Source organism: Pavona decussata, unplaced genomic scaffold (assembly GCF_977016875.1).
Source record: "Pavona decussata unplaced genomic scaffold, jaPavDecu1.1 SCAFFOLD_48, whole genome shotgun sequence".
Lineage (NCBI taxonomy): Eukaryota > Metazoa > Cnidaria > Anthozoa > Scleractinia > Agariciidae > Pavona > Pavona decussata.
In genome coordinates this window covers 4,283,555-4,311,245 of record NW_028145470.1, presented here as the reverse complement: position 1 = coordinate 4,311,245, position 27,691 = coordinate 4,283,555, and the positions used below count along the sequence as shown (strand labels likewise).

At 36.3% G+C, this 27,691-nt stretch overlaps 1 protein-coding gene and 1 long non-coding RNA gene across 3 annotated transcripts in view; both read right to left on the bottom strand.

Annotated features, from left to right (window-relative positions):
• Positions 1-938: 938 nt before the first annotated feature.
• Positions 939-16,268, bottom strand: LOC146481883 (uncharacterized). Of its 2 annotated transcripts, XR_014864226.1 has the most exons (6): positions 15,331-16,268; positions 14,824-14,908; positions 14,439-14,499; positions 13,812-13,878; positions 12,975-13,057; positions 939-1,446 (listed from the first exon to the last, which is right to left on the bottom strand). It is a non-coding gene; the product is annotated as an uncharacterized LOC146481883 (long non-coding RNA). The 2 variants fall into 2 exon arrangements; XR_014864225.1 differs by lacking the exon at positions 15,331-16,268 and having other exon boundaries at positions 14,824-15,324.
• Positions 16,269-19,336: 3,068 nt separating this feature from the next.
• Positions 19,337-27,691, bottom strand: part of LOC146481879 (uncharacterized) — a 31,343-nt gene continuing 22,988 nt past the window's right edge. Inside the window, exons 18-24 of the mRNA XM_085107958.1 lie at positions 25,518-26,688; positions 24,904-24,961; positions 24,207-24,301; positions 23,146-23,224; positions 22,430-22,503; positions 21,620-21,684; positions 19,337-20,837 (exon numbers count right to left, since the gene is read on the bottom strand). Coding sequence (XP_084964084.1) covers positions 20,780-20,837; positions 21,620-21,684; positions 22,430-22,503; positions 23,146-23,224; positions 24,207-24,301; positions 24,904-24,961; positions 25,518-26,688 — 1,600 coding nt within the window. The 3' untranslated portion in view covers positions 19,337-20,779. The remainder of the gene's footprint in view (positions 20,838-21,619; positions 21,685-22,429; positions 22,504-23,145; positions 23,225-24,206; positions 24,302-24,903; positions 24,962-25,517; positions 26,689-27,691) is intronic.

Here is a 27,691-nt window from a genome sequence, read left to right as displayed (position 1 = left end):
CATCCCCCTTATATTACGACGAAAATCTTCGAGGCATTTGTAATTAAATTTGACCACTAAATGTGTCTTTCACTAGCTCTTGTTTCTCTCGCTGACAACAAGCGTGATAAACTGTCACACCTATGATATAACATCAAGGGAGTGGAGACAGAACGTCTATGAAGTAGTCAGTTTTTTTTATCCAGAATCTGTGCATTTTGCTTCAACAAGTTTTTCCACAACTGTAGCATAGCCCTGCCTACCTTGGGGGTGGGGGTGGGGGTGGGTGTGGGGGAGGGGAGGATTAGCTCTTAGAGGTTTCAAACAGTCAATCTCTCACATGCTTTTAACATGAAGCTTTAAAAAGAAAAAAGAAAAGAATAAAACCATAGGATGATTTAGCCACAGAGCGGGAACGTCATTTGAGGACGCGAGAGCGCGCGGAAAAGCCTGGACGCGAGTCTATTTCGACTACCTAATGGCTATTCTTGATGTGCGCGCCGTTATCAACTGACTTTCCCGTTCTCTTGCTAAAACAGCCTAATGACAGAATAAGAAGAAGCTAAAAAGAAGAATCGGGGGAAGGGTAACATTGGCAAGATGGATGCCGACCACACCGTTGAGCATGGATGTCTCATGGTGTATGTATGTTTATCTCCGTTTTAAATCTATTCCTGCTTTATAAAAAACTTAATCACAGAAATTCAATGTTTCCCCCAGCGAAAAAGGATAAATTAAACAGTTTTGCCAAATGTATTAATATAGGATGGGATTGTTAGCGATCCGAAATTTTGGGTCTGTTAATATACTTTTTTTCTAGTTCTCTTCAAGTTTGTCCCAGCAAGTATTGTTATCCTTTAATTCAAACCGTATTAATACAAAGGATAACAACATAAACTTTGTAGAAATTGTCGCAAATTTTATATTTGTCGCAAATTTTATATTCTATTCTAATATAGCTTTTAAGTCAGTTCTTAGCGAACACGGAAATTTAACAGCAAGTATTCCCTGATAACGAAGCACTGTTGACTCAGAAAAGCGGAAAGATTTTGTTTAATCAGATACTACTAAAGTATACGAATCTTTATTTTGTAAAACAAATGTGAAAAGAGATTTCAAGGCTTCAAAAAAGAAAAAAAAGCACGGTTTGATTGTGCGGAAAAAATACTTCAAACATCTATTTCGCGCTATAAATCCCACAGGCTTAGGTTTGAACAAAAACATAAAAATGTCAAGTTTATTCATTGGAACATGGGCATAGAATTCCGTTCCAAATATGCTTTTTCTATCGACCAGCGATTGGTTCCAGTTTTTAATCCATATTCATGACCGAAAGTGCAGAATTGTCGTCAAACCGAGCAACTTCTTGGCAAGTGAGGACGTGTGAAGGTGACCGCCGTCGTCAAAGCTTTGCTGATACGCCAGGAGCAAGCATCAAAGCCTTTGAAGAAATGTATATTCGCTTCACTACAAAAACACAAATATAATGGTAAGTGTATAATTCCGTCAAATCCGTTAAATGTTTTCAGCACGTAAAAGATTTCGAAGTCGGTCGTTTAGAGCGCGTCCTGGAGTTTGGTTTTATTGACTTTGCGGTTCACTCTGCGCGGTTGAAGATTAGAATAATTCAACAGCACCCTAGAAGAAAAGTTAACCAGACATAAAACGGATACAGAAGAGTTACCGTTAAATAAAGTGGATTTTAGGTTCTTTTCTGTGGCAAGAACCTTTTCTCCAAATTGTCCGAAGCGGCCACGTGTTGAGAACTTTGTCAACCATTTTGCTTTGAAGAAGCACGAATTCATCAGTATTTTTATCAGTCTCTTGCCTCGAAAAACTCGCTCAGGCAAGTTATACTGTACTACACGAAATAAGGGGAAATTTCACTGTTCAAATTTGTAAGCTCTATTCACCAATTTTCGCTGTGCGGTAATGTTTATCATGATGTACAAGGTGAGTCTGTGGAAGAAATCCTAAAGTGTGGCCATTCAAATTGAAGCTACTTAGCAGTGCTTTTTTTTGGAGCATTTTGTGTTTTGTTATTTCACAAAATGGAACGCGGATATATTCTGAATTTCTATTTTGGGCTCTTCTGAGCCTACATGGTGAGGACGACGAAAAACGTTACTTAAAATTCAAAGTATTTAGCAAGGCATGTGTTAACTTTGTATGGGCATATTTGTTGAACGCAAACTCATGTGTTTTGTCTGTTCTATTTTCAGGAAGGACATTTTCACGAGAAAGAATCGAAGACGGAACAGGAGGAACCAAAAGATCAGAAAAGAGGAAAAAAGCATTGAACAGAAGCAAACGGAACAAAGATAAGATTTCGTTTTTGTAAAAATGATGCCTTTGAAAGATGGTGGCGGTGTATGACTAAACTATTTAATCTTCAATTCAGTAACAGTCAATTGATGATCTATTTACTAAAATATCATTTCGTTTACAAAATTTTGCAACTATATAATCATTTTGTGAGAAGGCAGGTCCGGGGGATTAAGTTGATATTTTCAGTCAGAACTGCTGACGCTCGAATATACAGTGTCTAATTTTTGAAACACTGTCAATGTAGGTTAGAAATCAAATCTTTCTGAAAGATGCCAGCCACTATCTTTTTAAAGTATTATTCTGCAGATCGGTTAAGGCATTTTTAGCGTTAACTCTGAGCGATCAGTCCATACTAACAAACTTTAACGACACATTTTAAACCGTTTCAATTTGGTTTATGTATAGATTTGTCAACAAATTTAACTTGAAACTTAAATTATATCTTTTTATAAGTAAAATTGGAATATATTGAAAATGTCAACATCAGCGATCGCTCAGTGTTGCGCTTGTTAGAAATCGGTTAAGTTATTTTTCAATCATATTCAGCTGCGAAGGTGGAACTGCAAGTTGTACAAGTGTAAACTGAAAAAATAACGCTGGGTAAAAGGAAAGTTCGATCAAAAACTGGAATTACCTGATTTATTACAGAAGTCTTGAAAGCTATTGATTATTTGGTCTGTGAAATGGAAACGTTGTCAATGGGCTTAGCCTGTCGACTGAATTCGACAGAAAATGGAAGCTGAAATTTCAAAATAAATTATTCAGTTTTGGATCTCTCTCTGCTTTGATTAATTCAAAAAGGAAATTGCCTGATTATCTTCCAAAATCTTCAAAATTCTATATCATTTGGTCTGTGAATGGAAACCTTGTTGGTGGCCTTACAAAACTAGACGCTTAAATTTCAAAATTAATTCAATTTTTTATCACTCTCCATTTGGTTAATTCCATATGAAATTGCTTGATTGTCTACAAAAATCTTCAAAATTCTATATCATTTGGTCTGTGAATGGAAACCTTGTTGATGGCCTTACGAAACTACACGTTTTAATTTCAAAATAATTTCAGTTTTTTATTCCTCTCCATTTGGTTAATTCCCTATGAAATTGCCTCATAATGCATAAAAATATTTAAAATTCTAGATCATTTGGCCTGTGAATGGAAACCTTGTTGATGGCTTTACAAAACTTGTCCCTGAAATTTCAAAATATTTTCTTCAGTTTTGGATCTCTCCGGTTTGGCTAATTCGATTTGAAATTGCCTGATTATCTACAGAAATGTTCAAAATTCTATATCATTTGGTCTGTGAATGGAAACCTTGTTGGTGGCCTTACAAAACTAGACGCTTAAATTTCAAAATTAATTCAATTTTTTATCACTCTCCATTTGGTTAATTCCATATGAAATTGCTTGATTGTCTACAAAAATCTTCAAAATTCTATATCATTTGGTCTGTGAATGGAAACCTTGTTGATGGCCTTACGAAACTACACGTTTTAATTTCAAAATAATTTCAGTTTTTTATTCCTCTCCATTTGGTTAATTCCCTATGAAATTGCCTCATAATGCATAAAAATATTTAAAATTCTAGATCATTTGGCCTGTGAATGGAAACCTTGTTGATGGCTTTACAAAACTTGTCCCTGAAATTTCAAAATATTTTCTTCAGTTTTGGATCTCTCCGGTTTGGCTAATTCGATTTGAAATTGCCTGATTATCTACAGAAATGTTCAGAATTCTATATCATTTGGTCTGTGAATGGAAACCTTGTTGATGGCCTTCATTTCAAAGTCAATTCTTCAGTTTTGGATCTCTCTCCGTTTTGGTTAATTCGATATGAAATTGCCTGATTACCTACAAAAATCTTACAAAATTCTATATCATTTGATCTGTGAAATAGAAACTTTGTTGATGGCCTCGATCTTTTGACTGAATTACAAAGAAATTGGAGGCTTAAGTTTCAAAATAAATTATTCAGTTTGAGGCAATTCAGCATAAAATTGCCTGACTATGTACAAAAATCTTCAGAGTTCCTATTTGCTCTGTGATGTGAAATGAAAACCTTGTTGATGGCCTTACGTTTGCGGCTGAATTAGAAAGAAACGTGAAGCTTAAATTTTAAAATAAATCCTTCAATTTTGGCCAATTCGTGGCGGGAATAAAAGTAAAAATTAGGCATATACACTTAGCAGTTCCACCTTCGTTAACTGTTGCCAAGGGAACACAAGGCTTTCAAGAGGATCCCCATGGAAACGTGTATTACCAATTGAATTGTTGAAGTGTTGCGTCAAAAATTGGACCGATTTAACAAATTAAAGAGTTTCTAGATCGAAAATGTTATTATTAACTGAAAACGAAAAATTATGGAGGATCCTTCTGCTATTCCTTATGTTCCCTTAACATGCTGTAGTATGTACGATAAAACAAGCGTCTGGTTGGAATAGTATTGACTAAAAGATAGAAAATATGTCTGGGGAACATCTTTCGCACCAAATTAGAGTTACGGACAACAAAAGATTGAATGATTTTCCCACCATTTTATTTCTGGCAGATGTAACAAAAATTTGCAGTTTTGCTGTATTTTACGTTTTCTGAAATAAAGTTTATGTAAATTGCTTCTCGGTTCGGAAACGTGTTCAGTTTTTATGATTAAAATCATTATAGGAAGGCATACCAAAGAGGAGTAAGTCGTTAATTGATCACCATAAACAAACAAAACAACAGTTTCGGAGGATAGACAACTTTCTTTTAGAACTTTCCAAGCTAAGAAAGAAAGACTTTCGCCATTTTGATAACAAATTGTGATTTAAACCATCGAGGTAACACAAAAAAGGTTGAATTTGGAACAATTTGATTGCACTGTACAATACAAGTTTGCGGTCACCACAACGACACAAAATTCAAATTCATTTCGAAACATTCCACTGAGCATTTTTCAATTGCATTGTATTTGAATTCAAATTTTGCTGTGAAAAAATTTGAATGGATTATACGTTCAGCCGAGTTGTTTACAAAATACTTCACGAGAGTTTTATGTCACGTGCAAAAGTGTTATGAAAATCTTCTGTTAAATTGAAGCTTGTGAACAGAACCAAATCTATGCCCATTTCAGTTGTTTCGAGAGCAGTATTTTTTATTCTTTGTGTAAATTCCTCCGAGCTCTCTATATTAAAACTACGAAAACAATCAGGGCAACTAATTATCCTCCAGAGATCGTGTTTTGTAATTGTTTTGGAATTTTCATGAGAATACGATAAGTTATCTTTGCATCCGATAGGCGAAAGAAATTTCCAGTGGTCGGCTTCAAATGTTTCACAAACTAGAGCTCATTCAATTTTGATCTTTAGAACCGTTTGAGAACAAGTTAAGTTTTGGAAAGATAAAGTTGATGAACTTTCCAATTAATGTTTTTGCCAAGTATGAAATTTTGAAGCAGAAGAAATCAAATTCTTTCTGAAAATCAAAAGTTTACTTCGGAACGATAGAGCTGTGTGAAGTTGGTGGAAAAATTTGTACTGTCCTTTGTGGTCCTGTTGACTATAAAAATGTAACAAATCAATGACACAAAATACACTATTTTGAAATTTCAACGGATATTTGTTACTCATACTGGTAGGAAAATTCAACATTGGGGCTTATTAAATTGGCATTTGAGCTTCTTCATTTCAACCAGACGTTAGTTTTATTCAGTATTTAATTTTATGTTTAAGATCTTGTTCAACTGAATCAGTGTTACATGGGAGAAGACGAACGAGTGAAAGCACGTATTTTTAACTCGAACTAGAAAGCAAACGAACCAAATCATCAAAGACTTAGGAATCGAATTGTGTTTATATTTGCCAAAATATTATGCAGAACCGGAAGATTAACGAACCAGCTATATTAAAGATGCAAAGAAATTGAACAGATATCTTCAAAAATATTTCCAAAAATTAACAATAATTGTACCAAATAAAACGAAGAAGAAATTGTCTTGTTAATCGTCAAAATTTTCACTTTTGCTGGAAAGTAAGCAAACCAACTCTGACCTTAGTTATATGGAGAACTGTCTAGATGTTTGCGAAACGATTATTTGGAACTGGAAAGTAAATGAATCAACTATCTACAAAGACTTGGAGAAATTGTCTTGATATTTTCCAAAATATTGTCTAGAACAGACCAAATATCATTACAGATATTGTATTGTTATTCTCAAAATGTTTACTAATGAGAAGTGGAAAATGGATTAACAAGAGAAATTATTTTTGAATTTGAAAACATTGATTAGGCATGACAACTTGAGAAATTCATTAAAGAAGCGCCAACAAAAGAAAAAGTGTCTTGTCATTTTCCAAAATGAAATGTAGCTGGGAACAAATTATCGACAAAGTCAAACAAATTTGTCTTGATATTCAAATCATTATGAACTTCCAAGTTATTATTTTGACCAAAACAAAAGCTTTCACTCTTTAAATTCGTCCTGTCCTCTGTAACACTGTTCGTTGTTAGCCTGTGCTGACTTCACTTGCTAGTTGAACAAGATCTTTAAAGCGACATGGTAAGCTTAATGGTTTCGCAGCAGTTATAAATTTAGTTCAAGTTAGAGAAACAAAAACAAGCGTTTTTCTGTTGATTTTGTCATCAAAATTTTCGCGATTATCCAATTTTTTTTCTGCTGCCAAACTGTTGAACGGCTTACAATGTCGCTTTTTTAGTGTACACCACTTCGCAGAGGAAACTTTACTTCAGATTTTGATGAAATTTTCTAAAATTCAAGACTAAAAATAGGCAACAAAAATCTAAAGCTTGACAATCTTCACAAGAAGTTTCCTTACGAAGTGGTGTATGCTTTTTTGGCGGGTTTAAATTTGTGGGGCACTCTTTGAAATTTTTTTGTTAAAAAATTCCAAGGGGTGCCCTTTTAAAATTTTTGCCCAAATTGTTGCCAGGGGAAACGCTGTGCAAATTTTGTCAAATTTTCCCGCCAAAAGACTTAGTATATATAGGAAGAAAAATTTTTGTCACACCTTTAATCAATTAAAAGATTTTTACTTAATTAATTAACTTATTATTGAAAAGCATTGTTAAGAAAGAAAATAAAGAACTCAATACAACTGAAACAACTGGTTTGATTTTTATTGTCTTCTATTTATTAGCTAATAAAAATAAATATTTTACAAGTAAGATAGATATTAAAATATTGAGATTATTACCTTGCAATTTTTTTAAAAAAAAAACGGCGCATGCGTATTTTGAGCGCCCGTATTTTTTTAAGTTTTTTGGCGGGAAAATAATTTTCAAACAGAGCATATCTAGTTGGAATGATAAAATTTTTTTTAAAAAAAACGGCGCATGCGTATTTTGGGCGCCTGTATTTTTTTAAGTCTTTTGGCGGGAAAATTCGAGTGGTTTGAAAGGCGGTTACCATAAGAAAAACTAAGGCAAATCAAAATGCATAAAGATTTGGCAATAAAACAAACTATGACAACCTTTGCTTAAATTTTTTTTTTATGAAATGATTACCAGAAAACTTGTTTACAGGAGATTTTCTGATGGCAAAAAAACCTTAGCTTTCTGAAAAACAAGAGACTAAATATACTCGGAGTTTTTGTTTTGGTTGTCCTCAAATTTTGCTTGTGACAATTTTTCACGTTACGACAAGGATTACGACTTCTGCTTACAAAGTGAAAAATTTGAAACGCGTTGAAAAACTTTTCAGCAGTAGTAGCCATGTTAAATGTTTAAAATTGTCTACGAGTTTGGCGCTCTGTCGTCTAAAAAGCAGTAATTAACTGCATGCCGCTTTGATACAGTTGTAAGCAAATGAGTAGCGTGTAAATTGTCAATAGCTTATTGATACAGTGCAACACAGATATAACTGTCGACCGAGATGAAATAAAATTAAGTTCAAAATAATAAAGTTAACGGCAACGAAAACTTTTCAAGTCGCAAGTTTAAAGAAGAAATCACAAATTGCGACTGAGTAATTACATGAAACCCTTTTCCAGGAAAACCAGGGCTCATTTATCGATCAGAAGGCAATAGCAATAGCTTGAAATTTCTGAGATTAAATTTTAAGTTTTGTTATTGCTTAAACCAAGGAAGATTAAATAATTGACGTTTTCAAAATGTTAATTTTGTGAGAAGTAGGGAGAGAGTGAAAGCAGAAATTTTAAAAAATTATCACAGCTTGCATTGTATTTAAAGTGTGATGTTTACATAAACGCTAGCAAACACTCAAAATTCCTAAAATTCCTTGAATTATTTGTTTTGAGCTAACCGGCATTTGCCACAATCAACTTACAACTTTCTAAATTTCGAACTGAAAAACTTTTGGTTATTAGCAGGTAAAATTTTGAAGAAAAATTTTCATCTGAGCTGAAACTTCCACGGGTAAAAATCACTAATAAAAGTCAAATGTAATCGAATGCAAATCAACTGAAGTCGAAAGTGAGAGGAGCTCGGTCCTTTTTGTCTCGCGCCGTCTTGTTTAAAAACAGTTAAAATTTGGACTGAACACAAATAGAGATTAATTTTTCCAACGGATTAGCTGTGTTACTGAAAAAAAAAACATTGCTTAAAAGCTGGAGAGTGTTATAAATTCTTCAGAAGTCGTTGGTCCTGAAATTAACCGGTTGGAAACATTTTCACCGGGAAAATCCAATTTTTGCTTAATATTTTAGCACCGACACTGCTTTAAATACTTGGCACAATTTACATTTTGCTCGTCAATGTAATATCTACTGAAATATATTGAAACAACTGAAACCCTGACGTAATAACTTCAGGTTTTCGTTCAGAAAACGTGTCTTAAGTGACCTTAAAATCCTCATAGAAACTGCAAAATCTGTTTGAAAGTAAAGACAATTGAAATTCATTTACATGCAGAATTTAACCAAGTGCGAACAGACAAATGGCCTTCGACTTTTACTGACATGGCAAGCTTCAATTTATAAATTCTCAAGTAGTGAAAACTAGCATCCAATCTATATAAACAGATTTAAAGTTAAATGAAATAGTGACGGAACACTTAGCAATCATGTTTCTGAACTTCAAAGTTTTCCTGAAAACCGATCACGCAGAATTTAAACAAAAAACTAAAAAATGGCCTGACTTTTTCAACGAGGAATCGTGTCTAGACCGATTTGCAAACTTTACTGAAAACTAGCGAAGAAACAATATTTATATTTAAAAAATTAAAATGACTTAGCATTTTCAGTTCAAAATTGAGTACCACAAGCTTACATCTCTTACCAAAACAATAGAAAATGGATACAGATTTTACAGAACCTTTCTCTACCTTAAGATTTTTTCGTCTCAAAATAGACCAATCGACCTTAAATTTTCACTGGAAAAATTACTTGAACCTGAACTAAACACAAGATGAAAAATGACAGACAGTGCTGAAAATCGTTTAAACTGCATTATAGCGTACACAATTTTCACTAAGAAATTGCTATTTCTTAGGCCCGATTTTCAATTTGCAAGTCACATTTGAATAGCATCAAATTTAATACAAGTTTTCCGCGGACAGAACTGGCTAAATTAGCAGTCAAATAAGCTCAACAGAGCCACACAGACAACAAGTACTACTTTTTACAGTGGGAAAAATGAAGCAGGCCTAAAAGTCAAACATTGAGCACAATCGATTGTTATCTGGAACTTGATTTACGCTCGACAAAACTGAAAACTGACGAACAGTAATCGTTTTAAACTGCTAACAGATTCGTGAATGTCATTCTAATGACTTTTCAGCCTGTTTTGTTGGGTTGGGGGGCATTTTGTAAGGGCACCCTTCGTTACTTCAAGAGCATTAACACTATGGCAATGAAACCTGGAGGGTAAATAGTATGTCTAAAACTGTTTCCTTCAGTCCTCAGAAAATGAGACAACAAGGTCATATGACGTGGCATTTACGCCACTGATTCTTCACAGCCGCCATCTTGGATCCGCCATTTTGGATTTCTCGACTTCATAGCCAAAACGTCAGGAAACTGTTCAAATTGGCTCAAAAATAATGAAACCAATAAATAAATTCTATAGTGGGTTAAAAATGTGAAAGAGACGACGATAGACTTTTTTAAAGAAAAGGTGAAAAGCAAAGTTCGAAAAACAAGGCTGTCAAAATCTTATCGCCATGGAAACATCAACTCACGTAAAGAATTAGATGTCGAAGCAAATTGTTCTCAGATGCATTTTAGGAAAGGTCTCCAAGTTTGGAGGTGTTTGTTTAACATTGAGAAACTTATGAACGCTTAAAGTCAGCGCAGGCACTTTGTACCCCTCCCCCACCCTCACCCCCCTCCCCAAACCAGGCTGAATAGGATTAATACTGCATGCATGGAAACTGACCAGCTTTAGTCACTTTGAAATGATGTCTTAGCCCTAGACCTCAACTGACATCTAACGACATTGATCAAAAGATGAAAACATATTGCAACAGGACTTGCGTATGGTCTATGAAATAGCTTGCCTCCCTAACATATCGAACGCCGGGCCATTTTTGAACACATGCATAGCTTCCTTATCAGGCTTGGAAAAATTAAACTGACCAGGAAAATCAATTTGACAAAACCCAATAAACAGTTAAACGTAATGAACTTAGGAGTGAAGAACAAACTTGGCTCCCAACATGACATTACAACAGTAAAAAGAAACAGGAAATCCTTTGATTTATGAAAGCTAGACTAAGGTCAACATAACAAGCCGACCACAACTGCTCGTTACGTTAAAGTGGCCGATCCACAAGGAACAGTAGGAAACTGTAACATTTGTACTGGGACCCGAAAAAAAAAAACACAAAAGTTGAGTGAAAACTGCCAAACAGCCCTCAAGTTATCCTTGAGAAATCAGTCAGAGGCGTTTCTCGATCAATTGCTGTATGAAAACGTTGAAAAACCAAACTTTAAAACGGCCATCAAACTCAGTGTCAATGGCCCCGGGCAGTCAGTTAATTTACTGAGAAATCATGGGTTTTGAACTTCACTCTCTATACCTAACTGAGTACAAAAGAGTATACAGCAAAAGTATAAAGCAGTTCAACGTAACATTCTTGACCTAGGGCCTAAAATGTGGAATTTATTGCCGGTTTCAATGATTAGTTCACCGTCCATTTCTGTTTCCAATTCTGAAAAACTTAAGCAATATTCCATTGAAAGCTAATTTGTGACATAAGTTCGATGTTTTATTTTATTTCTCTTTGCTCATTCTGCGTTAAGCCACGTTTTTTAAAGTTAACTAGCCTCAGGAAGTCTATTCCCATAAGCTTATAGCTCCATTTGGCCTCCTTGTCACATTTACTGAAACGTAATTACCAACGATTTCTGTTCGACCTATTTTATATGCTCTGTTTGTCTGTGTGGCTAAATAAACTGAATAAAAAAGGACCAGAAAATCCATAAAAATCCAGTGTCAAAACTCTTTAAACGTCTTAAATCTAAAAGGCAAAGATTAACAGGGCTGATCTGTAGATTGCTTGACACTGGGTTTCACATATTTTTACTGTGTTTCCCATCATCAGTTGAAGATCAGGCAACTTACTTGAAATGATATAAGCCGTTTACAAATTATTAATACCATTTTCACAGAGAATGCATTTCTCGACTCGAATCAGTGAATACAAAATGGTGAATGACTAAATCTGCGGCTTTTCTCCATCTCAGAACTTTACTCAAAACGCACTAAATTCAATTTACAGATTATAGACAAAAGAAACCGGATCAAGGACTAGCAAAGAGAAATCGTTTTTAACTTTAAGGTTTCGCTTACTTAACCTTATTCAGAAATGGCGAAAAACGGAACAGCCTCTAGACTTCTCGTTTTGGGTAAATTTGGGGATTTCTCAACATCAAGATCTCCAATTAAAGCTGACAAACAGAGGGCATTTAACCAAATTCGAAGACAATAATAATAGTCCATGATTTTTACTTTCCAACGTTTTGGAGCTGTTGTGAAGCTATAATAAGAATACTTGTTGAAAAATGACAGTCTCTGTTAGAAAGATAAGTGTACCAAGTACACTAAGAAATAGTGCACCTTCCTCAAAACTCAATGAAAATACATTAGACCATCAACCTAATAATTTCGGCATAATCACTTCTTTCTTAATCTTGTTTAATCATTTGTTCTCGTAAAAATCATTGTAGAAAATGGTACTAGTAAGCCATACTTTGACAAAAAAAAGCAAACAAAAGGCCTCGTAGTATTATTATGAAATTCTAAAGTGTGACCGTTCAAATGAAAAATGGTGCTGTTTATTATACCGTTTAGTTCTAACTTTTTGAATGCGCAATTTCAGCTTTCATTATCTCTCCCCGAGAAAATATATACCCTACTGGGTTCTTTATATCTGTAATTGCACTGTATCTTGAAAACAAAAAGACTGTCGCAATTGTTCGGCTGCTAAAAAGGAAACTTAACTGGCGTATAAACTACCGCATTTACTCACGGCTGTACCCTAAGCTGTATGCACACCCAAGTATGCCCCGCTATGCCCGCTTTTTAACCCGATGCCAAAATGCTGGACTATTTGCCAAACAAACAAAATATATAGATTTGCTTGTATTCGCGTATAAGCTGTATTCTTAACTCTAAACTTTGTACCGTAGGTTTTGTTCAAATTCGTATGGTGTAACCGTGAGTAAATACGATAATCCTTTTTGGGCTTCTTAAAGTAAAATTAGTTTCTCTACCCCTACTTGCGTTGCTTGCTCAGTTACGGAGGTGATCATCTTTGTTGCTTGCTTGAATCTGACATCTGAAAGTTCCTTGGATCCTTTATAGAAAGAGAACGAAAATATATCGATCACTGGATGTAATAAGACAAGGACAGCATTGTAATGAATAGCTGAACTGTTTTGAGATATGTTAGGTTGGCAATTTTTAGAGTCTCAGTTTTATACGCCCTGTCTACGATGTTTGTGAGATCTACAATTTGGTTTTCTGGTTTTGCTAGTTTTAAAATGAACCGGTTATAGTAAACTATCAAAATGAACAGGACAATGACAAAGCCTTTCTGATCCTTCTTGCCCTTTTGTCTAAAGCCGCATTCGATTGACCACATTTCGGCCGGATTGAACGTAATCGGTAACCTCTATGTTTTTCTCGTTGAGTAACTGATTTTGGGAAACGAATCTACAAACGTCTGCTTGCGAACGATATTCAAGACCCATTTTCTACCCCGTTAACTCTGAAACCCCCTATAAACTATCTTTAGGAATCATTGTAAGTACTCCGTATTCCGGAATAAGAATAAGCGGATAAGCTGTTAGATTCAGTTTCTCTTTTTACGCTGATAACTTGGAAAGACATTTCTGCAAGCTATCGCTAATCAGTACACGGTAATTTAAGATCCATTTTGTACTCCTAAAACCTGTTATGAGGCATTTCTTCAAATCATTGTGCGTATTCCTATTCCGGAATAGGGCCAATGGAACGCACAATAAACGATTTTGCTTAAACACCTCAATAATGACTCACCAAGGAGTAGCTATAAATTTATCTATTCATAATATAAATGACCACCTCACCTCTTTAGACAGTAATTTCTAGGTTGAGGCGTCTTTCATGACTTCTCATTCCTCGTCTGTAATTTACCTGGAGAGAAAGAGTCAAATAGAGGATCAGCGACTGTAAGTGAAGTTAAAGGAAAGTTCTGAAACATATAGTCTCGTTACTCTCTTTCAGAGGTAAAGCTAAAGTCATGAGCAGTCGGACCAAAATTAAAAGCCGAAACAAAAAATTAAAAAAAAAGAGTATTACTACACCTCCCCCCCCCCCACTCCTGGATGAGATTAGAGCCCATAACAGAGTTACGTCATACATTTTTTCGATTTCAATTGAGAGTTCGCTGAGCTGGTACCCATTTATATTCCTGGGTAAAGACAATATGGAGAAAAAGTTTCTTGTGCAAGGAACTGGAACAGGGGCAGGGTTCCTAAGGCCATCTAAGAGGAACTTGCTTTCTAAGTAATGCCTACAAAAAGTTGTTGGTTCATCAGCAATACTCAAGGTTCATCCTTACTTAGGAAAACTTAAGGTCAAAAGCCTCCCCACACGTTAACTACAAGGTTGGGTCTAAGAAAGAGGGTAAGAGGGTGTACCAAAATACTACCCCATAACATAATACTCCTCTAACGTGGTTTATGAAGTCTCACCTCGTTAACTTTAATGGTCAGGCTTGATCATTCCTATACAAGGTCTTGCCTTTAGCACGCACTGAAGATAAATAACAGTAACGTTAGGATATGCTGGGTAATTGTCTTTTAAATTTAGATACAGATTTGAGTGAAACATCAGAGAAGATAGGAAGACTTCACATCTGACCAGTAACTACCCCTTCAGCGATGACAAAAACAATAACATAAAAATAATGATGATGACGATGATGATGATGATGATGATGATGATGATGATATTAAATCGGGGATCCCATTTCATTTAAGTACTCTTCAGTGGGTCCAACAACAGATCTGCAGACAACTAATAACAGAAATTACCACGATTCTGCTATCAATATGCAGAAATTAAAAAAAAGCTCACCTTCGGCAATTAATTAGGCCACTTTCATGGTCGTTTCGTTGAAGTTCTGTCAAATCTTCAATCCATTGCATTCATTGTGTCCACCCTTAAAATCGAAGATACCTTTTATTAGTTAATAATTCAATGCATTAGTTCTAGAATTTGTCATGAGATAAGCGGTTCTCAAAGCTGCAATAAAATGTAGCCGACCACAAATGTCTTATTCGGTAAGACATGAACAAATACTAACTGTAGCAAGAACAAAATTTAAAAAATAGTTTCGTAATGTGGTTCTCGCTGTTTAAATTGTGGATTCTTTAAAACTTAGCATTCAACGTGCCATAAAATGTGGGTTCGTCATAGTTTTATATAATATTTTCATTCAGTTTGCCCACGAGCTTGAAATAAGCAAACGGTAACTAGTTCCGAGCACTGGATGACTCTTAATTATAGAGATGAATCTAGTAGAACATCAACTTGCATCACAGGTTGTACAAATTCTAAGTAAAGTAGAATAACGGAATTTACCTGGAGTAAGTTGACAAGGATACATTAGCGACCACGACCCAGCCTCCACGTGCTCCGGCAGATTTCTGGAGTTTCTTCGATGTACGACGAAGATTTTGTCCTTATGTACTTTTCTCGGTATTCTCTGCCACCATACGGAACATCATCAGCGATTTAGTGGGGCAAAAACTCTGAAGAAAAGGCAGGAAACTCCCTTTTCGGGGCAGTATTTTGTTGTTTGCATTAACGGTCACCGCATTAAGTCGAAGGTGAGAGATAATTTTAGCATATAATTTGCAATTCAGATCAAAATCCAATGATGCCTTGGTTTACCAAATAGTTTGGGGGTGCGGATAGGTACAAATCTAAAATTTTATGTACCTCACAATAAATTATATTTGCAGTAAATGTATATTCTACTAGGCAGATGAATAAACTAAACAGTTCAACGTTTACAATGTCAAATGAATGGTCTCCTTACAAGGAAGCATCGTAGCGAAGATTATTTTCACAAAATTAGCCTGTTTGCTTATATGCTTCTTAGAACACAAAAATGTGGACTATCAAGGCTCTTTGCGCACAAACGCCGAGAAAATAGTTTCCTTAACATTGAAGTTCATGAGTCCATTAATTTCGCAGCAATGTTCTCAAAGCAACGACAGCTAGAATGTCCCAGTCCCTCTAGTCCACTGGAGGGAGACACTTTTGAAAAGGCCTGATCAAAAGATTCGAGGGTACGCGTCTTGCAAGAAAGGCAATACAAAATGGTGAAGCACTTTCACGAAGGAGCTGATGGAGGTGGATCTAATCTGGGGCGGGGCACAGTATGTTGTCCAGAAGTGAAAAAGCCTCGAATCCCACAGCGGACAAAAACGATTAAGCCAAACTTCGCAGTAAAAGTTGGTTGCCCCGAAAGAGTGGGAGCTTGTGTCCATTCTTGATAATACTCCATCACTTTACTTCAGAACTCGCTGTGCGCCATTTTTAGCAAAACAACAACGTGGAACCAAAGTGAAGTTTTAAACTTTCACGTTTGTCGTTGTGTGTGCGATGTTGCAACTTCAATGTTCAGTTCCTATGTGTTTCTACATTTGCGCATTAACGATTATTTGTCAAGGAAGCAAAATTTGCTTCCAAGATCAAAACCTGAGTTTAATAATGAACAGTAAGAATAATTTTGAAAGTGAAACTAAAATATTTTATAGTTGAATTGCTGGTGAAGGATTATTATTTAAGAATTGAGAGACCATCGCAGCTGTGTAAGCAAAGTAAACGTTGCGAAAAGTAATTCTGAAATAATCCAGGCTTGTTAATGTTTTGTTGCTCAAAAGAGGCAAACTTGTCTTGTCGAATACCAGCTCGTTGTAAAATGCTGCGCACACTGGAAGACACCGTGTTTCGCCATCAGAAAAATGAAGGTCACTGACTTTTTGCCCAATTTTAAGCTTTAAGATTCCAATAACTCGTGTAAATGTGTTCTTAGACAAAGAAGAAACTAGCAAAAGTTGTATTTGAGACGTTCTAACAGATGACAACAAACAAAATGAGGACAGACGACATAGACATGCCCACAAACTGTCACTGTCACTGGACATTGACCAACTGGTATTTGAGAAAAAAGACAAGACAGAAGAGAGATAACATTGGTATATGCCGACAGACTTAAGACCAGTTTGCAACCTCAAGTTTGCAGTGCGAAGGCTCTACAAGCGAAACATAAGTTTGTAAACTCGACAAAAACATTTGCTGTTGTATTGTGAAATAGTGATAATATTTTGACAAACTGTTTCAGTCTTGATCGGTTTACACGCGCTAAAATGTGCTTCCTCTAGTAGCATTACAATTATTTTACTGAAACACGCCACGGCATTTTAACATCATCTTTACTTTAGACCATTAAAAAAAGGTTAAAAAGCTACTTGAGTTCGACATACCTTTTAACTTCCAATTTCTTCTTCTCCTTTCCTTAAAAGAATGGAAAACGCTTCTCTTCTCGGGTTTTTTTAGCAAACTTTTTCCTCTCTTCGAAAAAACACAACTCAATCAAGTGATTTCTGTTTTGTAACTGAAAACCTTCCTTTGTGACGTAACAAAGGAGGAGAAACGCGCGCTCGTAAATCAGCCAATCAGATTCTTTTGTAGCCACGTGATGTACGCGCGCGTTGTCGTTTGAATTTGCGCCCATGTTGTCGACTTAACAAATCGAATGTGGTTTGGCGTTGTCTGTACTCTTATCGACAACGATATTCGTCATCACAGTGGTGCTGATGTTACACGGAACGACTTTGAACCCTGTAAGCCCTAACAGTGATCAGTATCAAATTTCTCATTGTAATATCAACGCTTATTCAAATCCTGAGGTCATGAGAATTAAGGATATGATCACCCAAGATGAATTTTCTTGATATTTTAATAACTTCTCCCCAGTACTTTCATAAGAAAAGTATGGGGACAAGATAGGAGAATTTGTTCTTTGATATTAGGGGCTAAGAAGGTTAATGCAACATTGTAAAATTTTTAACGAAGCAATTTGTTGTTGTAACGCATTGTCACAATAAAATCTTGTTTGAAAAGTTATCCCCGTGCTATGCTACGTTGAAAATGTCCCATGCAACATTACCTTACGCTTGTTATGTACAGGCGCATTAAAGGAGCTATCACATGGAAGACCCAAGTTTTCAAACTCATCCATTAGTAATTTGCTTTTTGCGTTGGGAAGCAATAGTAAGATTTTGGCAAACTGTTGTTCACACTCAAACACTACTGTTTGTGGACGATATTGCGTTAAAGAGTCTGGCATACCTTGAGTCTTTTCTCTTTCCACTGTACTTTGAAAGAAATCAAAGCGATTTTCAGTTATTTAGCAAACTTTTCTCTTTCCATAAAAACACGTCCGAAACAGGCGATTTTCGTTTTGCGACTGAAAACTTTTCTTTGTGACGTAACAAAGGAACAACACGCACTCGCAAAATTCAGCCAATCAGATTCGTCTTTAGCTCACGTGAAGCAATCGCGCGCGTGCGCGCAGTAACTTGAAATTAAAGCCCGCGTTGTTCTTTGGAAATAATTCACTCCTTCTTGTTCACCATCATGATCAAAATTCAAGTTATTGGAAAATCTCAAGGTTATATGCTGGCAAAGTTTTGTCTACACCGCCCTTTTACAAGATTAGAGCCCTGGAGATGAGGTTGACATCACCGCCGGATGTTGAAATGATTGGTCTCAATCTGGAATGCAGCTATACTGTATAGAAATGACCATTGATTGGTTAGTGTAGACGCAGGCGCAATGGGTGAAACGCGGCGCCGTTAAAGAAACTGAGACGAGGATGACTATTACTTCATTGTGGAAACTGAGGAATCGCCCTGCAGGCTTACGAAGCTACCACGAGAACTTATCGGTGCTTTTCTCCTCCCTTCAAGCATAACGCATCATACCGCGAGAAAAAGTACTAGGGAAAAGAGACTATTTTTCTTTCCATTGAGACTGCGAGCAGTCGCCTATTTTTAAGTTCCTGAGTGCGAACGAAAATGTACAAATTAACCAGGAAAACGTTTTTCTTGGGGCGGGTCCACGTAATTAGAGGAAGGAGACCGCGGGCAGTCTGCTATCTTCGGCAATGTGAAGATAAGAATCGTTCTCTTCACATAAACAGAAATACTAGACTTTGCTCCAAGAGTTGTCTAGTTATCATGTTTTCATTGTGGAGAAACGGAGTGTCGTGATTGGAAAGAAAACCTTAGAGTTTTAAATGCCCCTTTTAACCTCGTGAATGCACGAATGCGCAATGAACGAGTTATCGTAATGTGGGGGAAATGTCACTCGGTCGATGGGTCGTAAACTTTGACGCATGCGCAATGAACGAGATATTCAGGAGCGTGGCACAAGACAAGCTCACTCATAAGGAAATCAGTTCTGTTGTTAACAAAGCACGGTCACGAATACGATGCCTCGCACCCAAGGATTGATGGCGACTTCAACGTACGAGCTTCTCCAAGGTACAAAAGTGACTAAAAGTGCAGGCAGCTTTCTTTATCGAACGTTTATTATAAACTCGATTTTAAATTGTTTTAATCCCTATTAAACTTGGGTGAAATTTCGAAAAATCCCGGATCTTTGTATTTTCCAATCTACTATTTCTCTAGTCATTTCTTTGCTATTTACATCCAACCAATTAGATTTATCTTGAATAGCGAAAGCACAAAAAAATTAAATACATCAGCAACATATCTACGTAGCTATTTTTACAGATGCGAAAGAATTATTGTGAAAATTTTTCTTGGCAAGAAGTGAAAAGTGAAATAAAGTTAAGCACAAATCTTTCATAATTGCTCAATTTTTCTCAGCTAAGACCATAATTTTTACTCTAGCTAATGAATTCCGCCGTACTGAATAAATACAATTCACACTTCAATTTGCCAAGACGGCTTTTAAATCCAAATCAAAACATTGCAAATTCCCCATTTCCAGACGCAATTAAATTCACTAAATCCACCTTTAAATAACCAACTTTCTGAAGTAAGGTTTGTGTAAATATTAAACTCAGGATAACTATTCTGACTTAGTAACTGTTGCTATGTAGAAATACAGTACTGTGCCATATGCTGCCAATTAAAAAGGTTTTTTTGGTTACAGTCATTTAGCCCCCTTACCATTTAGCCTCCTAATTTTAAGATACCCATACTTCTGATTTAAAGGCATTTCGCACCACACGTTAGACAATTAGCCCCTAAAAGTGTTACTGAAACTGTAACCATTACCGAACTTCACAAATGGGGCTAACTGACTGATTCATGGTGCTAAATGTCTTTATATTAGGGACTAACTGTCTCGGGCTAAATGTCTAAGGGGCGATTTGACCGACATCCCAACTGGCCAATTAAATGCAGTAACTATGGGAAGTGGAGACAGCAGAATAAATAAGCAATTTACCAATTTCGCCATCACAACTCTTGTATTTTGATTCACTCGACGTAAGCTAAGCCTTCCGGCAACTGTTGTCGAAGACATACCACACAGTTCTCAAAAAAATAGGGTAGTAACATTTTTTGAAAACAAGTTGGAATGCTCTGATGAGCAACTGTAAAGTTGGTAATCAACCACAACTTGTCCAAAAGTGACAAAAGACCCTTTACCTGAAAGGGTAAAAAACCCGGTTTTTGTTCAGAAATTATATGAAGCAACTATGTGACACTCGCCATATAATGGGCCTTTTGCACTAACTGGTCACATGGTAAAAATCCGCCATATTGGATGGCAAAAAAGCGTGGCATCCTCCCCTGGGACATTGAGAACAAAGGAAAGTCAAGCTTGACAGCTTGGAATTCCTTTGTGTTCAAATCCACTACATTCTTTTGCCATCCAGTATGGTGGATTTTGTACCATGTGACCAGTTAGTGCAAAAGGCCCATTCTCTCAATAAGATGAATGACCATTGAATGATTCCTAAATCTATTTTAGTTTTTCATTGTTATCTCTGTGAATTTTCCTTGCTTGGGCTTGCGTTTTCTATGGCATCTACACATTGTCTGTGGGGAAAATCAACAAATAAAAATAATATAGTAATGATTCAATTTAGTGCCCACTACACAAGGTTTATTTTGGGACCCCAGAGGGAGGTGGAGGGGCACTTGCAGAAACCGGAGCATGAAACACGTTTGGGGGTGGGAGAAGGAGGAGGAGGAGGAGGAGGAGGTGTCTGTTTCGTCCTTGGAATGGTTGCTTTTGAAATAGCTAAAATTTGTGCTGGGAAGCTCCCATTTTGAAATTCTGAATACTACAGGATCATGTGCACAGTTCTTACTAACAAATTACAAAGTACTTATGATGCAGATTTTCTGCAGGCATTGGATATTAATTTCAGGTATGTAGCTATCAATGTTAAACTGTTGACTTGAGTGAAGGATTTTTTTTTTTGGGGGGGGGAGGGGTGGCTCAAATTGTTACTGAAATCTCCACATCTTGCATAATTGTTTCCCTTTCATGTATATGTTGCGATTCAGTTTTATCATTTGTTTTAAATTTTATTTTCCATCGTTTCAAACTCATTATCATACAATTACTATACCCAAGAACAATTAAATAGGAAGATAAATTTAAACCAAGGATAAATTTGAACCACAACATATATACTGGTACCAGTTTGACATTCAAATGTCTGAGGGTGGGGACTGAAAGATACATCTAATCATCTTCCCCACCCCAACCCACACCTCCCCCAACCTCCTGTAGCTTTACACTCACAGTAAATCATTTTAAGAACTCTATGATAGTTGTGTCCAAATTCTCACAAAACATCACCTCCACTTACTTGTACAAGTAGAAGAAAATGTATCCACTTTGTTGTCGCTTGTAGCGGACACCATGCTCTGCAACCTGAAGCACATGACACAAAATTACAGTTAGATTCCTTTACCTTAATTATTTAAACTGTCAGCCGAAATAAAAAGACTCATTGATTTACTGAAAGTTTGAGTTATCCTGTGAGTCAAAAAAACTGTACCAGTGAGAGGTATGGGAGACTGGTTTTGTGAAGAGTAAGTGTGAAGTCTGGATAAGCCAGAGTACATAAGTGAATATTACAGAAATTTTTTATTTGCTTGATCAAATCTTCATGTTGTTCGCGTATAAAAATCGAAAAAACAAAATCCTTATCACTTTTTCTTTCCTTCAGTTGAGGGGTATAAACGTCTTTAATTTCACTTTCGGTTGGGTACAATACCATGCAAGACGGGATACTGGGGATAATAGAGCTGTGACATCAATACAGGAACGCTTGTCTCGCAATTTCGCTATTCCTCAGTCGTGGACAAAAATATGAATGAGATTGTTGAATACTCAGAATGAAACAACTGAGGAATAGAGAAACCGCGAGACTAAGCGTTCCTGTATTGACGTCACATCCTGTCCCCTTCATAACTTCAAGAGCATTGCCCCTGTGATGACTAAACTTGGAAGATGTAAAGTATGTTCAAAGAGGTTTCCTTTGGGGGACTTCTAAATATGGGTTAGAGGTGTCATATGCACAGACATTTGATTTCCAAATATATCTGTAATCCGATGAAATAGAAGAAAGTCATATATACATATTCATATGTCTATAATCTAATGATATCTGTACCTTTGTGGCTGTAGAGTCATCATAACTTGTCCACTGTTTGGTCTTGCAGTCATAAACATCAGAAATGTAATGACCTGGTTCAAAAAGCAGACAAAAAACATAGAAGCTTTTCAATTATTTAAAGCTTTTACAGTAACAAGAGATAACATGGTTTTCTCATACATTTTACGCAGGACTCAAAAAAGAGAGCAACTGCCGCTGAATTTTTTGGCAGTGCAGGTAAACTTATACTTACAATATTATTTTTGTTTTTGAAATGATACCCGTTGCTTTAAGTGACTCTGAGTTTTGGGTCAAAAAAAAAAAAAAAAAAAAAAAATCCTAGATTGTGATCAGTGAAGTGCAAATTGTTGAACAATACTTTTCTGTGGTAGGTAGGTAGGAACTTTATTTTAATTAGGATAATAGAGTAGTGGTGTTGTTTGTTTTTAAGTTTCATTAAATTGATACAAATTTCACAAACTTTACAAACTACTGGGAAGTCTTAAAGAGGCAACAGTTGAAGCGCTGCAGTATTCTAGCAAAAAATATACTAACAAAATTTTATCCACCATTTTATTTTGACAAAGCAGTTAACAAAATAAATATTAATTTCAGGATTACTTTTCACTTTGTTTTAGTCACTATCCATCCACCATTGATTTTTAAAAATGTAATATTCTCCAAACAAAAATTAAGATGAGCTGTAAGGAGAATATTATTTTGATCATACAAACCTGAAGTGGATCTGGCCCCAAGATGACTGACGATACTAACTAGCCTGTAAGAATGTGTCGACACTCTGCTCTCTTCATTCTTTGACAAATAAACACAACAATATTAATTAAACCAACATAAATCAAAGATACAGTAGTTGAAAGGACTTGATCGGGGTGGTGGGTGTGAGGGTAGTACTCCTCAGATTTTTTTTGGTTGGGTTGTCCTGCCTCGCCATCCAAACCCAGATTCTATTTCAGGGGGCAACCTGCACCGTTTGCAACCTCTTACATGGTTGGTCAAGAGGACAAAAGAACGAACAACAGAACAATGTTCCCAACCCTATAAAACAATGCAGTGCAGTGTAAATAGAGCTTTTGAAAATGCAGGTCTACTGTATTTCAGACCAAAATATGAAGCTTTTCAAAACCCATTTTCAGACCTAGCCACTGAAATCCGTACTTGTTTTCACCACAATAAAATCCATACCCAATTCCAGACCACAATGGTTCAAAAATCCTACCCCTTGGAGCAGTACACACCTATACAGGACTACACCCCCGCCTCCCCCTCCCCAACCTCAGCTAGGGTATAAATCCGGTTCAGTGACAGCTTTGACAGCTTTGACAGAAATTGGTTCAAAAAACAAAAACATTCAAGACATCATATTAGTTTTACTCCTAAACAATGAGGGCTTCACTATATTCGAAGGTAAACTGTAAAAGCTCTATTAAACCCCCGGATGGGAGGGGGAAGGGGCTTTTTTTTAATTCCAGGCTACCAGACTGTTTGAGACTTGATTGACATAGATGGAACTCATGTTTATTGTGTCCAACAGACCTCCATCTGAGTTTTGAAGTATTTTGTGTTTGAGTGCGTTCCTAACATTTCAGTAACAATTCTGACCACTTCAAGAGAGGGGATTTATCCAAAGAAGGGGGTGAGGGGTGGGGGGGGGGGGTGGGGTTCATTGAAGGGCTGAGTGTATAACCGACCTATGTTGAGTTTCAGGTCACTTTTTGCTGTTTTAGCTCTGAGCTCTTCAATTGAACTTTTAGAGTAAACAAACTACTGTAAATACCTGAAAAGCAGAATCTGTTACATTCTTGGTATCAGCAACATCCAAATTCGCTAGGGGAGCAGGTTGTTCCTCTGCAGGACATTTTCCTTCAAATTCTACAAAGGAAGCATAACAAAAAAACACAAACCGTTGTGAGAAATGATTGAAAAACATAGTCTACTTTTAGCCTATTAAACATTGTCAATTTTGAAAGGAGACAGCTGTGGAAATTCATGGTAATTTTTCAATTTTGAGGTTTATAAATTTACCAGCTTTGTGATACAGCTTATAATCTAGGCCTGCATACAAAATGTATATTTATAGCTGATCACAATCAAAATACTTGTTGTTTAACAAAATTATTCAAAATGGAGAAATACCCGTTGAAAAAAGAGCAGAGGATAAGCCATAATGTGCCCAAATGGGCAGAAACGATATTCACCCTTCATGGCACCTCAACGAAAAAATTGAGACAAGACTTTCAGATGTCTTTTTGTTTTAATTTTAAACTATCAATGCCATCTTACATGTAAGTTTGCACACAGTGAAGCAAAGATTTTGACCATTCTTTGTTTAGACCAAACTCTGGATTTTGTTAAAACCATTTTCTACAATTTAAGTTTCTAAACCTGCAGCTTCTCTACCAATCTTTATAGCACTTCTTTGCGAGATGAGTGCTTTCATGTCATACCCTAATATTGTTACTTTATTATCTCACCTTGTAAACTTAGCTCCAAGGCCCTCTTAAGCTCTTCATCTTCATTGTTTGACATTTGCTAGAGATAATGGTTACACAAAACATTTGAAACATTACATTTGCACTTTGAAAACCTTTGACTAATTTGGAGTAAAATTGCATTTCAAGGCCAACTCTTCCCTTTGCATGATTTTTAGCAAAGACCAAGTCACTTGAATTTCTGTTGATGAACACTACCCATTCAGGGTTGTCATGTTTTAGTCATGTATGTTGCAAGGAACTTTGCAACCATAAAGAACTTGTTACTTTGTATGTAAAATGAACCTACAACCGTGAAAATCACCTGTAGCATCAAAGTTCTTTCAACGGTATTCAGACAAAACAGGGGCCACAAGGTTTTGCCCTTAATGACAGCTTTGGCATTAATTTTATAAAATAGTTAATTGGACACAAAATGATTTTAGGAGTTGAAACTGCAACCAACAATCTTCAGACCTTATGTTTGATTGCTACATGAAACCATTTTGGGCAACATGGCCTCCACTTTAAGAAATTGGACAGATCATTTCTTATCCTCCTTACTAACATATTAGAACTATAGGAAAAAGAATGGAGAATACATATCCCAATCATACCTGCTCTTGCAGGCTCATGTTGATGGCCTTCTCCATCTCGTCATCGCTGAAATTTGTAAAAGAACTACGAAACCAGCCACTCTTAGCACCACCACTGGGGCTTAAAAACTTTGAAGAATTCTTGTTTTCCTTTGCTACATCATCAAAAAGATCACCATCAAACTTTCCAAGTGTTGGGGTTTTGTTCAAAACGTCACTCTCCAATGTCTTTCTTTTCCGTTGAAGATGACCATTTTTGCGTTTGAAATTGTACATGATAGGACTGTTTTTAAGGACACAAGATTTGGCAGAAGACTTCTCTACACCAGAATCCTTGCAGTTTTCAGGCTTGCTGTTCTCGTCACTCACCAAGCTGGTATTGTTTATGTCACTCACGTCTACATCGCCAGGACAACTGTCCGTTGTGATAGGACCTCCACCCTTTAATCCCCACGGTTCATCGGTACCACTCTCCTGTGCAGCGCTAACTAAGTCCTCATCAGACAGATGATTTATAAGAAAAAAATCATTGTCGTTATCATGCCAAAGAATAGATGTCGGTGACTCTAATTCTTCAGTCCATTTTGTTTGATTCTCTGCCCGTTCTTCTTTCAATTTAGCCCTAGATTTCTTTTCCGCTGATAACCTAGCACTTTCAGCTAAAGCCCATTTCATTTGCTCCTCTTCTGTTCTAGCCCAGACATGGTTTTCGCTTCCAGACAAGTCAACATCCAAGCTGCTTTCCATACAATCCTTTTCACTCGTGATCACAGTACTAACGTTCTTAAATTCTCCTGTAATCTTCACATCCTCTTCAGGCTTCTTCTTCCTTTTTTGTGAAGAATCCTTTACAAACAGAGCTGCAGTGGATTTTCCTGTGTATCCCAGACCACTCTTGTTTACATTCTGCTTTTTCAAATCTGTTTTAGCTTTCTTCTCTGCTGACTTAGCACTTTCTTCTAATGCCCATTTCATCTGTTCCTCTTCAGTTCCTTCCCAGACAGGCTTTTCATTTTCAAGACAGCGCAAGTTGTCTCCTTGGCCATTACCATTGACTTCTGTAAAATCCTTTCCATTAGCGTCAGTGATGCCACTGTTGCATTCATCCATCATATCAAGCTGGCAAAATCCAGTCTCTTCCACATCATTTTCAGCATTTCCCTTTGCACTGGATGAAGAATCCTGCGCAGAGCTAGAAAGAACCAGAAAGTTCTCACTGATTAACAAGAACATTTCCTCAATATTCTCCAATGTATTTATTATGGTAATACGGTCAACTCTCTTGTAAGCGACAAAGTGGTCGCTTACGGGAAAATCGACAAAATAGGGCTAATGCTGGATTGATTAATTTATTACATAAAAATATTACCTTAGCAGCTAAAATTAGGCAAATAGAAACTAATTTATTTGATTTTTTTCACATCTATTTATTCTTCTGATGAAACTTTGTATTACATTTTGGAACAGATCACTGTAACAATTCCTGTTTACCTACAGATCTTAATATAGTTATCTTCTCTGTCTGTAAACTGTTATTATCTGTCAGCAGTCTGTGGGGGGGAAGCGTCATTAAAAATTGAACTTTTGTTCTGAGTAATGATTTACTAACGATAATTAATGACTAATGATGATACGTGACCATGTTGGGTGGTCGCTTACTGGAAACAGAAAACAAAAGAATATGTGTAATTTCTGGCCTAAAAAGTGGTCTGGATCCTTCAACAAATTTGAGTGGTGGTCGCTTACGAGAGAGCTCTTGAACAGTATTTAACTGAGAAACAAAACGGTTGTTTACGAAGTGGTCGCTTACGGGAGGCGGTGGCTTACGAGAAGTGGTCGCTATGAGAGAGTTGACTGTAGTTGATAGAAATTGTTCAAACATCAATCATTTTATTCTTGGCAATTCACTTCCTCTTCTTTAACCATTTTTAGTTGTTACTATGTTGTTGCTGACATCAGGGATTTCATATCTTATACATAGTTGTGCTCTTGTGCCTGTTGGTCATTGACAATATTTATAATTATTTATTATGTGTCTGGACTGGTTAAGAGTAAAATAACTCAAGGGAAACACAATCGATGTACTGTAAACCACAAAATTAATCTACTAACAAAATAATATCTGTGTGTGAGATTTTAAATAACTTGGGCCCCATTTTGAAAAAAAAAATGGCTTCTAAAAACTCAAAAAGTGG